Source organism: Anoplopoma fimbria, unplaced genomic scaffold (assembly GCF_027596085.1).
Source record: "Anoplopoma fimbria isolate UVic2021 breed Golden Eagle Sablefish unplaced genomic scaffold, Afim_UVic_2022 Un_contig_11151_pilon_pilon, whole genome shotgun sequence".
Taxonomy (NCBI): Eukaryota; Metazoa; Chordata; class Actinopteri; order Perciformes; family Anoplopomatidae; genus Anoplopoma; species Anoplopoma fimbria.
The window spans coordinates 12,862-26,138 of NW_026550658.1; the positions used below are offsets into that span (position 1 = coordinate 12,862).

General features: G+C 40.5%; 1 protein-coding gene across 1 annotated transcript; it reads right to left on the bottom strand.

Moving 5' to 3' along the window:
• Positions 1–706: 706 nt before the first annotated feature.
• On the bottom strand, positions 707–4,164 carry LOC129115147 (zinc finger and SCAN domain-containing protein 2-like). The gene is made up of 2 exons (XM_054626840.1): positions 3,917–4,164; positions 707–1,572 (listed from the first exon to the last, which is right to left on the bottom strand). Exons 1-2 carry the CDS (start codon positions 4,086–4,088, stop codon positions 707–709), a joined length of 1,038 nt encoding a protein of 345 aa, XP_054482815.1. The 5' UTR covers positions 4,089–4,164.
• Between the last annotated feature and the right edge of the window lie 9,113 nt (positions 4,165–13,277).

The window sequence follows — 13,277 nt, forward strand, 5'->3', positions numbered from 1 at the left end:
GACGGCAAGTGTACCGTATCCGGTATTCTCTGCCTGCCTCACCTAATTTTACCAACCTGTTCTGATTTGCTGTCTACCATCTGCCTGAATTCATTTAAATGCAGCATTAATTAATACCAGTACATATTTAGACACTCATAAAAAAACAATTCTTCACAATGTTTTTACTCTTGATGTGAGTGAAATACATCTGCAGCTTTGATGAGCGGAATATACTTAAAGCTTTAGACCTCAGTGTGAATCATGAATTCTTACCTCATCACCTCATGAAGCTTTATTGTTAGAATACATACATGAGATCGAAAAACGGTTTCATTGCTCACTTCCCTTTGAGCACTGATCATTACAATTCAATCACTTTTCATTACTATTGTAGAGGCTGATTTGTGACAACACAATGTAGCACTCCATCTACAATTTTATTTCTGTGCCACCTATAAAATCCAAAACAACATAAAAATATTAAATAAATGACACATTGTAGACAAAAAAAGAAAAGTTGTCTCATTGTAATGATGACAACATAACTGACTCAACAATACAGAGAGAGTGTTTCTCAGCCTAAACATCTGTGTTCACAATCCACTCATATTACTGAAGTATATACCAATTCTAAAACCAAAAGAAAAATCAAATTGGTCAAACATTTGCAGGAATTATGAACTCAAGAACTGAGTGAGCTCCCATGTATCTTCCAACTACAAGGCTACTTGTCTGTATGCCATCTTACATGCCTTGCCAATTGAAACGCAGCTAAGTATCTGTTCCCACAGGCCTTGCAGATGAACGGTTTCTCCCCCTTGTGGGCTCTTCTCGTGTGAACCAATAAGACACTGCTATGTCGAAAATCTTTTCCACAGGTTTTGCAAGAATATGGCTTTTCACCTGTGTGTGTTCTCATGTGGACCACCAAGTTACTATTACGTCGAAAATCTTTTCCACATGTTTTGCAAGAATATGGCTTCATGTTCTCACCTGTGTGGATCTTCATATGAAGTTTCAATGTTGCTTTCTGACTGAATCGTTTCCCACATACGTTGCAAGAATGTAGCTTCTCACCTGTGTGTGTTTTCAGATGTCTGTAAAAATTAGACTTAAACTTGAATTCTTTCGCACATGTGTCGCACTGGAGTAACGGTTTTGGCTCTGCATTACTAGTGGATTCAGAGTATCCATGCTCACCTCCTTTCTGATCTTGGCTTTTATCTGCATGAGAGTTGTGTGAGAGGAGCTGGTGGTCCTCGTTTGGTTCCGGTACTACAGAGCTTTCAACTGAAGTGTAGCCTAGAGGTGTTTCTTCCACCACGCTCTGATTTTCATCGCTACTCATGTACAGAGTCTGATCTTCACTGTGGTCACTTTCCTCATCACTAGGAGTCAACACAAAGGTCTCAGTCTCCTGCTTCAGTTCAAGCTGCTCTCCCTCCTGACTGGTGCAGGGTTCCTCCTGTTCCTCTTTAATCTGTGGAGGCTCTGGGTCCTCTTGGTCCAGACTGGAGTTCCTCTCCTGAATACAGAGCTGCTGGTCAGAGAGAACCTCCTCCTCCTTACAGACATGTTGCTTTGGGAGCTCTGGAAGGGAAGACGCCAAAATAAATATGAGAATACTCTGATGGTAAAGAAGAGAATGCAAACAGTGCAATCACATGAAACCAGGCATCCAGCACCCTGGATACCACGACAGTAGACGAGGACAGGATGGTAAAATAAGGTGAACCCGGAAAAGAGAATACCAACATTGGTCTTGGGGTACATCCCAAGTCTCACTTGAACTGGAAGTCATTCTGCGCCGCCATATTGCCGGCCGTCCCAAAGCTCTTATTTCGGCACTGAGGAGCGAGGATCGAGGAGGGATCACCGAGGAGCCATGAGCGAGGATGCACGACATCATCCTTTCAGGAAGTGTTGTGAGGGCCGACACGCCCCCTCATCGTTAATAAGTTATGATTGGACGCTGCAGCCGATCGTACTGATCTGATATAGCTCATCATCACTGGAGTTTAATACCAGAGTGATGACAGATCACAGACTGAATGGATTAAAAAGTCAGAGAAAGAGAGTTTGAGAATCTGTCTGTTTGTCAGTAGAAACACTTTATACATAATTTATCTTAATTTCCATTCATTCATATGAGGCTGATAATTCCTGAGTGTCAGGTTGGATGAGTAATGTAATTCCAATTTACCCCTAAACATTGAGCCTCATAAATTAATTCCAGTGTTTAGGAGAAAACATAATCATATTCTGGATTATTTAATAATGACATCACAATCCGAATTCTTAACATACAGACGTTAATAATTAATAAATAAGACAAACGTATTTCGCCGGTAGAAATCGGTGCGCTGCGCTTATGAGCAGGACACAGAACATAGTAAAAAATACTAAGAACACAGTATAAATACACAGAACACAGTATAAATACTCAGAACACAGTATACATACAGGCTGCAGAGAGAAATACATTTCTACTCTGGCAGTGATGATTACTTTGTGTCTTTATTATTATTATTAGTACAGTGATGATTACTTTGTGTCTTTATTATTATTATTAGTACAGTGATGATTACTTTGTCATTATTAATATTAGTACAGTGATGATCACTTTGTGTTATTATTAATATTAGTACAGTAATGATTACTTTGTGTCATTATTAATAGTACAGTGATGATTACTTTGTGTCTTTATTATTAATATTAGTACAGTGATGATTACGTTGTGTCATTATTAATATTAGTACAGTGATGATTACTTTGTGTCATTATTAATATTAGTACAGTGATGATTACTTTGTGTCATTATTAATATTAGTACAGTGATGATTACTGTGTGTCATTATTAATATTAGTACAGTGATGATTACGTTGTGTCATTATTAATATTAGTACAGTGATGATTACTTTGTGTCATTATTAATATTAGTACAGTGATGATCACTTTGTGTCATTATTAATATTAGTAGTGATGATTACTTTGTGTCATTATTAATATTAGTACAGTGATGATTACTTTGTGTCATTATTAATATTAGTACAGTGATGATTACTGTGTGTCATTATTAATATTAGTACAGTGATGATTACTGTGTGTCTTTATTATTATTATTATTAGTACAGTGATGATTACTTTGTGTCATTATTAATATTAGTACAGTGATGATCACTTTGTGTCTTTATTATTATTATTAGTACAGTGATGATTACTTTGTCATTATTAATATTAGTACAGTGATGATCACTTTGTGTTATTATTAATATTAGTAGTGATGATTACTTTGTGTCATTATTAATAGTACAGTGATGATTACTTTGTCATTATTAATATTATTAGTACAGTGATGATTACTTTGTCATTATTAATATTAATACAGTGATGATCACTTTGTGTCATTATTAATATTAGTAGTGATGATCACTTTGTGTCATTATTAATATTAGTAGTGATGATTACTTTGTGTCATTATTATTATTAGTACAGTGATGATTACTTTGTGTCATTATTATTATTAGTACAGTGATGATTACTTTGTGTCATTATTAATATTATTATTAGTACAGTGATCATGTGATCAGCTGGCGTCGTCATCAGAAACAGACGTCGCGTCACGTGACGCTTCAGAGTGAAGGACGTCTCATGTCTCTTAAAACACATTTCCTCGTTTCCTCTCTCCTCGCCTGGTTTCCTCGCGTCTCTCCATGCATCCCTGGTGGGAGGGACTAAGACGCAAGTGAGGGAATCCAGGAGGCAATTTAAGAGACTTGGGATGATAACAGTAAATACCCTGAATATATAAAATAAACAATTGAAACGGAGTAATTGTATTAAATATATCCTCTTTGATGAAAAATGATTTTTCCATTTTATTTCAATGGAATGACTCTGTTTAGTGTTTTTAAATGATTGAGTTGTACACACCTATCCTGTGTAGCTTTATTGCAGGTTTCCAAACGACATCCAGCAGTCTGCGCTGACGGTCGACCTCTTCCTCGTACTGGAAGATAGTTTTTTCAAAGACTCCGAATATTTCTTGAGCAGCGGCAGTGAGTCGCTCGGTGACAAACTCTCTCAAAGACTCAACTGAGGACATTGTTGGAATAATTACCTCCGCAACGTCTACAATATCGTTTTTTACAGCCAGCTCCACACGTGCGAGCAGCTGACGATACAGGCTCTTGTGTTGTTTACTTCCGCTGGATGTCACACTGATAAGTTCCGACGGTGGACGAGAGTTATTTATTCGTTCCGCTTTAAAGAAACAAAAAAGGTTGTGCTTGAACATCTGTCTGGTTTCATCTCACAGGGACATGAATCTATTTTTTGAGTTATTTTGAGGAAAACATTTAAAATAATTATAAAAAACATGTAAGAAGAGATGGAGGAACTTTACACAGGTAGGTAAAAGTAGCAATAACACTGTGAAACATATGTATTCCAACCTGTTCTGATTTGCTGTCTACCATCTGCCTGAATTCATTTAAATGCAGCATTAATTAATACCAGTACGTATTTAGACATAAAAGAACAATTCTTCACAATGAATGTTTTTACTCTTGATGTGAGTGAAACACATCTGCAGCTTTGATGAACGGAATATACTTAAAGCTTTAGACCTCAGCGTGAATCTGGTATTCTTACCTCATCACCTCATGAGACTTTGTTGTTAGAACACATACATGAGATCGAAAAACACCATTTCATTGCTCACTTCCCGTTTATCACTGATCATTACAATTCATTCACTTTTTATTTCTATTGCTTTGGCTGATTTGTGACAGCACCATGTAGCACTCCATCTACAATTGTTTCTGTTTCCCCCACAAAATCCAAAACAACAACAAAATATCAAATAAATGAGAAATTGTAGACAAATAATGAGTTGTCTCATTGTAATGATGACATCACTGACTCAACAATACAGAGTGTTTCTCAGCCTAAACATCTGTGTTCACAATCCATTCATATTATTGAAGTATATACCAATTCTAAAACCAAAAGAAAAGTGAAATTGGTCTAACATTTGCAGGAATTATGAACTCAAGAACTGAGTTAGCTCCCATGTATCTTCCAACTACAAGGCTACTTGTCTGTATGCCATCTTACATGCCTTGACAATTGAAAGGCTGCAAAGTATCTGTTCCCGCAGGTCTTGCAGATGAACGGCATCTCCTCGGTGTGGGATCTTCTGGTGTGAACCAATAAGGCACTGCTGTGTCGAAAATCTTTTCCACATGTTTTGCAAGAATACGGCTTGGGACTAACTGATTTGGAATTATTGAGTTGAAGAAAATGTTGTGCCATCCAACAGTTGATGTCCTTAAGACAGTCTAAAATAGCAGCTAGGCTTGTTGGTTCGTCAGGTCTCAGTGGAAGGCATATCTGTGTGTCGTCTGCATAGCAATGAAAAGAGACATTGTGTCGTTGGATGATTTGATTGAATGTTAGGAGTAGAAGATGAGTAATTACCTATGGTGACCGAGTGGGTTCTGTCTGAGAGGTAAGAATAAAACCAACTAAGTGCAGAGTCCTTGTTGCCAACCCGGTTTTTAAGACGGTTGATTAAAATGGCATGGTCTACTGTGTCAAAGGCTGCACTTAGGTCTAAAAGGATTAACATTTAAGTCTGTACCACCAGAGTTTGAATCACTTCCTATCAGCTAAAGGCTATTATTTTGCCAGTAAATGCCCAGATGGGTCAACACTAAACAGAAAAAAAAAATATGCATACATTTTGAGCACAAAATATAAGGTTGGGTAAAGCGTGCGTAGAGAGTGGTTTCAGAGTTTAATGGCCATTAGTAGAAAAATAATAGCAGTGTAATGCTTCCAGGTTCATCAATACAGCATTTGCGTACATGCAGTTACATTCCACCACAGCTTGTTCAACTCGAGGCAGCTCCACTGCTCAAACTATTGATATGCATCAGCTACGGTATTAAATCAAAAATGAACCATCTAAAGCCGGTGATTTGCAACATTAAAACACCTCTTGCGTGGTATAACTTAACACACGTAAAAGAACAATTCTTCACAATGACTGGTCATCACCTCATGAAGCTTTATTGTTAGAATACATACATGAGATCAAAAAACAGTTTCATTGCTCACTTCCCTTTGAGCACTGATCATTACAATTCATTCACTTTTCATTACTATTGCTTTGGCTGATTTGTGACAGCACCATGTAGCACTCCATCTACAATTTTTGTTTCTGTGCCACCTATAAAATCCAAAAAACATAAAAATATAAAATAAATGACACATTGTAGACAAAAAAGAAAAGTTGTCTCATTGTAATGATGACAACATAACTGACTCAACAATACAGAGAGTGTTTCTCAAGCTAAACATCTGTGTTCACAATCCACTCATATTACTGAAGTATATACCAATTCTAAAACCAAAAGAAAAATCAAATTTGTCAAACATTTGCAGGAATTACGAACTCAAGAACTGAGTGAGCTCCCATGTATCTTCCAACTACAAGGCTACTTGTCTGTATGCCATCTTACATGCCTTGACAATTGAAACGCCGCAAAGTATCTGTTCCTGCAGGCCTTGCAGATGAACGGTTTCTCTCCAGTGTGGATTCTTCTCATGTGGCCACCAAGTTACCATTCGTTCTAAAAGTGTTTCCACATGTTTTGCAAGAATGTGGATTCAAGATCTCACCTGTGTGGATCTTCATATGACATTTCAATGATGATTTCTGACTGAATCGTTTCCCACATTCGTTGCAAGAATATGGCTTCTCACCTGTGTGTGTTCTCATGTGAACCACCAAGTGACTTTTACGTCGAAAATCTTTTCCACATGTTTTGCAAGAATGTGGCTTCAAGTTCTCACCTGTGTGGATCTTCATATGAAGTTTCAATGTTGCTTTCGGACCGAATAGTTTCCCACATACGTTGCAAGAATGTGGCTTCTCACCAGTATGGATCATCATATGAAGTTTCAAATTTGATTTCTCATTGAATCGTTTCCCACATACGTCGCAAGAATATGGCTTCTCACCTGTGTGGATTCTCAGATGTCTGTAAAAACTAGACTTAAACTTGAATTCTTTCGCACATGTGTCGCACTTGAATAACGGTTTTGGCTCTGCATTACTAGTGGATTCAGAGGATCCATGCTCGCCTCCTTTCTGATCTTGGCTTTTATCTGCATGAGAGTTGTGTGAGAGGAGCTGTTGGTCCTCGTTTGGTTCCGGTACAACAGAGCTTTCAACTGAAGTGTAGCCTAGAGGTGTTTCTTCCACCACACTCTGATTTTCATCAATACTCATGTTCAGAGTATGATCTTTACTGTGGTCACTTTCCTCATCACTAGGAGTCAACATAAAGGTCTCAGTCTCCTGCTTCACTTCAAGCTGCTCTCCCTCCTGACTGGTGCAGGGTTCCTCCTGTTCCTCTTTAATCTGTGGAGGCTCTGGGTCCTCTTGGTCCAGACTGGAGCTCCTCTCCTGAACACAGAGCTGCTGGTCAGAGAGAACCTCCTCCTCCTTACAGACATGTTGCTTTGGGAGCTCTGGAAGGGAAGAAGCCAAAATAAATATGAGAATACTCAGATGGTAAAGAAGAGAATGCAAACAGTGCAATCACATGAAACCAGGCATCCAGCACACTGGATACCACGACAGTAGAACTGTGGTCAACTCGGCAGACACTTGGACCTCCGTGGTCAAGTTAGCCAACACTGCAATTTTAGTGCACCTATAATACTAACACTCATGGTAAACGCATTCAAACGGCCCAGATCAGGACATCTCTAACTCAACCCATACTGAAAATCAAACATTTTTACAGTACCAATTAAGATAGTTTCCAAATTAAAAGTCCTAAATTTGTACATTCCAAAAACTAATTTCTGACTATTTTAAATGATATTAAAATAATTTTCTGAATAATTCCGGACAATGACTACTTAATATGTGTTCAGGACATCTCTGACTCCACTGGTACATAACATCTAACTTTTTTACAGAACCAATTAAGACATTTTTCTAAGTAAAAGTCCTAAATTTGTACAGAGAAACAGGTCATTTCTGAATATTTTAAGTGCTATAAAAAGGTATTTTCTCAATAATTCCACATAATGACTGATGTATAAGTGTTCAGGACATCTCTGACTGCACTTATACAAAAAAAATAACCTAATTTTTTACTGTAGCAATTAGAAGATCTTTCAAAGTAAAATACCTACATTTGAACTGAGAAATATGTAATAACTGATATTTTAGGTTCTATAAAATTTGTTTTCTCAATAATTCCAGACAATGACTGATATATTTGTTTTCAGGACATATCTGACTACACCCATATTGAAAATCAAAAAATTTTACTGTAAAAATTCAGAGATTTTAGATTTTATTTTTCTGAATATTTGAGGTGCAACAAAATGACTTATCTCAATAGTTCCAGAATATGACTGACTCACATCTGCACAGGAAATCTATTACTCAACCCATATAGAAAATCAAACATTTTTACAGTAGCTATTAGAAGATATTTCAAGTTAAAAGTCCTATATTTGTGCATTTAAAAGGCTAATTTCCATTTAAGGTTCTGGAAAATATTTTTCTCAATAATTCCAGCCAATGACGGATCCATATGTGTTCAGGACATCTTTGACTATACTTGTTAAGAAATTCAAACCTTTTTTCTGTACAAATTACAAAGGTAAAGTCCTAAATTTGTATGGAGAAATATCTAATAACTGAATATTTAAGGTGCTCTAAAAGTATTTTCTCAGTAATTCCAGACTATGACTGATATATTTCTTTTGAGGACATCTCTGACCCAACCGATATGTAAAATCAAAACATTTAACTATACCACCAAACCCCAATGAATCGGACGATGCAAGGTTGTGGCACCTCGCCCGGAATAGGGAAACCGGGGCCCCTCCTGGAGCCAGACCTGGTAGGGGAGCTCGCGGCTAGCGTCTGGTGGCCGGGCCTTGGCACATGGGGCCCGCCCGTTGCTGAGGCAAAAACCCGGGTGTGGGAGGAGTTTGGCGAGGCCATGGAGAAGGACTTTCGAATGGCCTCAAGGAAGTTCTGGCAAACCGTGAGACGACTCAGAAAGGGGAAACAGGGCTTTTCTCAGGCTGTGCTCAGCAGGGGGAGAACTGCACTGCCCTGCTAAGGCAAAAGGCAGTAACTCACCAGAGTGTGAAACTGAAAAAAATGGCTTTAAAGTTATCCTAATGTCCACACAATGTGGTTATAGCTACAATGTTGTAATTTTCACAGTTTGTAGTGTATGCCTGTCTTAATCTATTCATTGAGAAAAAATTAACTCAAATTTGACCTTTGACCTTTTTTGGAAGTTACTGTGTTCTGCCTTAGCATTGCCTTCGGAATGTTGATTTGTCATACTAAGGCAGAAGGCAGTAACTTCTATGTTAAAGCTCAGTGGTATGATAACAATGGAATAATGACCCTATTAATTAATCAATAGTAATACTATTTCATTTATCACAATTACCAATACCATGATTATCATAATGTGACTTCACATTTATCATATTTTTTTTGTATTTCAACACGGGTAGTCACATTACTGACACAAACTCTCTGACCGACCTCAGTGTCATATACTGTATTTATGTATCTGACTGAAATAATTGAAATTACTTGTCTGTATGTGTAACTTAAAGTAAAGGTTTCTGACAACAATTTCAATAATCATGTTTATTTACAGTGTTCACCATCAAACAAGCTTTTGAGCACAATGTATGAACACTCTTCTTTGTAACGGAGCAAGAAAAAATGTCCAATACTTATAAAAACAGCCTATAAAAACAGATTATCCAAAACACATCACACACACACACACACACACACACACACACACACACACACACACACACACACACACACACACACACACACACACACACCACTGAATTATCATATTAAGCACATACTGTACAACAATGAACTTGTCAATTGTCAATTGTCACATTAAACACATAAAACGTCCATGTCAATCCTTTGGGGTGGGTGCAGTGTGTGTGTGTGTGTGTGTGTGTGTGTGTGTGTGTGTGTGTGTGTGTGAGAGAGAGAGAGAGAGAGAACGAGAGAGTGAGCGTGTGTGTGTGTGTGTGTGTGTGTGTGTGTGTGTGAGAGAGAGAGAGAGAGAACGAGAGAGTGAGCGTGTGTGTGTGTGTGTGTGTGTGTGTGAGAGAGAGAAAGAGAGAGAGAACGATAGAGAATGAGGCCCATTTTCCCCCTCCCTACTCTTCATCTCCATTGGGGACATGCACTTTCAGTGACCTCCAGAAATCGGTTCTGGAGGCTGGCATCAGGGGGACCAGTTTCAGGATGATGTCGTCCTTTTTCGCCTCCTCCACACCAACATCCCGCAACCTCAGAGTGGAAGGCATGCTCGTGTCAAACTTCTTCTTCAGGAAGTCCACCTCCACGAACTGCTCCTGTCCATGTGTGGTCTTCACCCACATGGACCTTGACCCACGCCTCAGCTGGATGACTTTCAGGTCGGCAAGTTTTGGAGCCTTCCTCAGCTTTGCTGTGGATTGGCCACTAGCCCAGTCCATGATGTTGTCATTAGTCATCTCCACAACCTCCATCTTCTTGGAATTGGATGACTTCACGACCGAGAGGAAGTCTTCGAAGTCGTGGATGAATCCTCCCGGTCGTCTTTTCATTTCCTGCTCCACACCATGGTGCACGCTGTCTGCTGACATGAATGTGTGACCCGGCTCAAAGTACTTCAGGGTCACATCATCCATGGCCACCAGGTCAGAGTTCATCAGCACAACCAGCGAGGACAGGAGGCACCAGTTCTTATTTTGAGCGCTACAGTTGTCAACCCAGAAGATCACATGCTCGCAGTCACGGTCCTTCTCAAGCGCCTCCAGATAAGCAGACGTCACTTCCTTGGCACTGCGCCCTGCTACGCCCTCATGCCACACCACACTGATGTTGTCCTTCTTCTCTGTCTTTCCTCCCACCGTGGCAAAGGTCTCGTGGTACACAGAGAGACGCCTGGTGAAAAGTGCCGATTTTACACCAGGCATCCTCGGTAGCATGATGACCTTCTGCAAATCTACACTCCTGACACTTGTGCCGGCAGGCCAGTCACTTTCCGCATCACTGCGGTAGTGTTGCCGGGTCTCAATGGCCTCCTCTTTGTGCTTTTTCCACTGCTGACACTGTGGACAGTCCACATCCTCTGTGTGCTGCGCCTCCTTGGTGTGCTGCTCCTGACGCAAACAGGCCTCACACTCCTCCTCTCCCAACTTAGCGAAGCTGATATTTTTCGCTCTCACTGCTTTGCGATACGTATCATACCCACACTGGTGGCCTTTGTCTTGGAAATCAGCAAACATAAGTTTAATGGTGATGTCACTGGGGAGGTACCGGCGGCAGGGTGCGTGCTCCCTCCTGTAGTGGCTGATGGTCGGCCTGAAGGACTCTATGTGTAAATAGAGCTGCTCCATGTCCAGCTTGTTTGCTGGAGCATGTCTACCTCTTCCATCTCGCGGTGGGGCTAGGGCTGTTGACATTTCTTTGCCCATGACAGACAGCACGATGCTGTCATTCCCAGGGTGGTAGCCGAGAGTGGAAAGGTAGAACAGCTTGCACACCTGGTGGGGATTTTCTTTGGCATCCTTCAGCCGGTAAACAAAGGTCCTGCCTCTCCTGCTGGGGCGGGCACAGACCTTCTCCCTCCCCATTTGACTGACAGAATGAAAAACAAAGGCTCGCTTGTCCTTGTAGCTCAGGCCCCAAAACTCCCTACAAATGGTCATCCTTCGTTCCTCTGAAAAGTGTGTAGAGCACTGACGCCGACACTTCACTCCACAGGGGGCCCGTGGTCTCATTCTAGGCGCAGATGGTTGAGGATCAGAGGCGGGCGCTGATGGTTGAGGATCAGAGGCGGTCACAGATGGTTGAGGATCAGAGGCGGTCGCAGATGGTTGAGGATCAGAGGCGGTCGCAGATGGTTGAGGATCAGAGGCGGTCGCAGATGGTTGAGGATCAGGCGGTCGCAGATGGTTGAGGATCAGAGGCGGTCGCAGATGGTTGAGGATCAGAGGCGGTCGCAGATGGTTGAGGATCAGAGGCGGTCGCAGATGGAGGTTGTAAGTCCATATCCATGAGCTCAGGCACAGAAATGAGGTCGGCGATTGCATCAATAGAAGGCCCTAGTTGGAGGGAGTCTTCGAAAATTGGCAAGGTTCCATTTGGTGTGCTGGTCACAAGCCTGCCATCTTCTCCGAAGCACAGGTCATCACTTAAAATATCACTGATATCTAAAGCACTGTTCAGCACGGTCCAGACTTGCTGCTGAGAATCAGACGAAGGAGCTGGTGGAGCTGCTCGTGGAACAGACACTGAAATCAAGAAGAAAAAAACATGACTTAGCTGGTGCAGGTTATTCTTATTAAAACAGAAAAACCTGGACAAAAAACATGAACATCCTTTCTGAAATGTGTTTATTTATGCCTACTGGCAGACAGGCTTGCTGTTCTAGTCTTCTCCATACAGCACATAGACTAGCTTGAACCACAAGGTATCCTAAGAAGTATTCAGTGTGCACTTATTATGACTTTGTGTTAGTCTTCTCCATCTAAGTAGTATGAACCACTGTGCTCCCAGAAAGTATTCAGCATATTCTAAGGATTCAAAAATGATGATACTTTGTGTGTAAACGTATAGCTAATGTTAGTGTGTGTGTGTGTGTGTGTGTGTGTGTGTGTGTGTGTGTGTGTGTGTGTGTGTGTGTGTGTGTGTGTGTGTCACAGTAGCACGCTTCAGGCGGTGCAACGGCAGACATTGCCACTAGGCTATGGATTTTCTTGTTTGTTTTTAGTGAACAAGGCATATTCAATGTAGCATATCAACCAATTACTGATTAAATCATGGGCATTAGATGCCGCTGCACCACCTGACATCAGACGTGTGTGTGTGTGTGTGTGTGTGTGTGTGTGTGTGTGTGTCATACTTATATTAACTGAGTAGATACAACTGAGTAGATAGTAGCCTGTGGAAAGCATAATTTAGGGACGGCAAAGGGTTAAATCCCATGTCAATGGCCTAATCCAATCACAGTGCATCAGGCAAAAAACCGCAGTTGATTCCCAGCTTCTGTGAGTCACATGATCAGATCCATCCAATGACCAATTTTGTTTACTTTTGTTGCGAATTCAAACGTGGGTGACATCCAGTTAAGGAAGTTGCATTCGCTTAGTCAACATTATTTATACCACGTACAGACCGCACACTAATTTGCTGGTCAGTGCAAGTGAA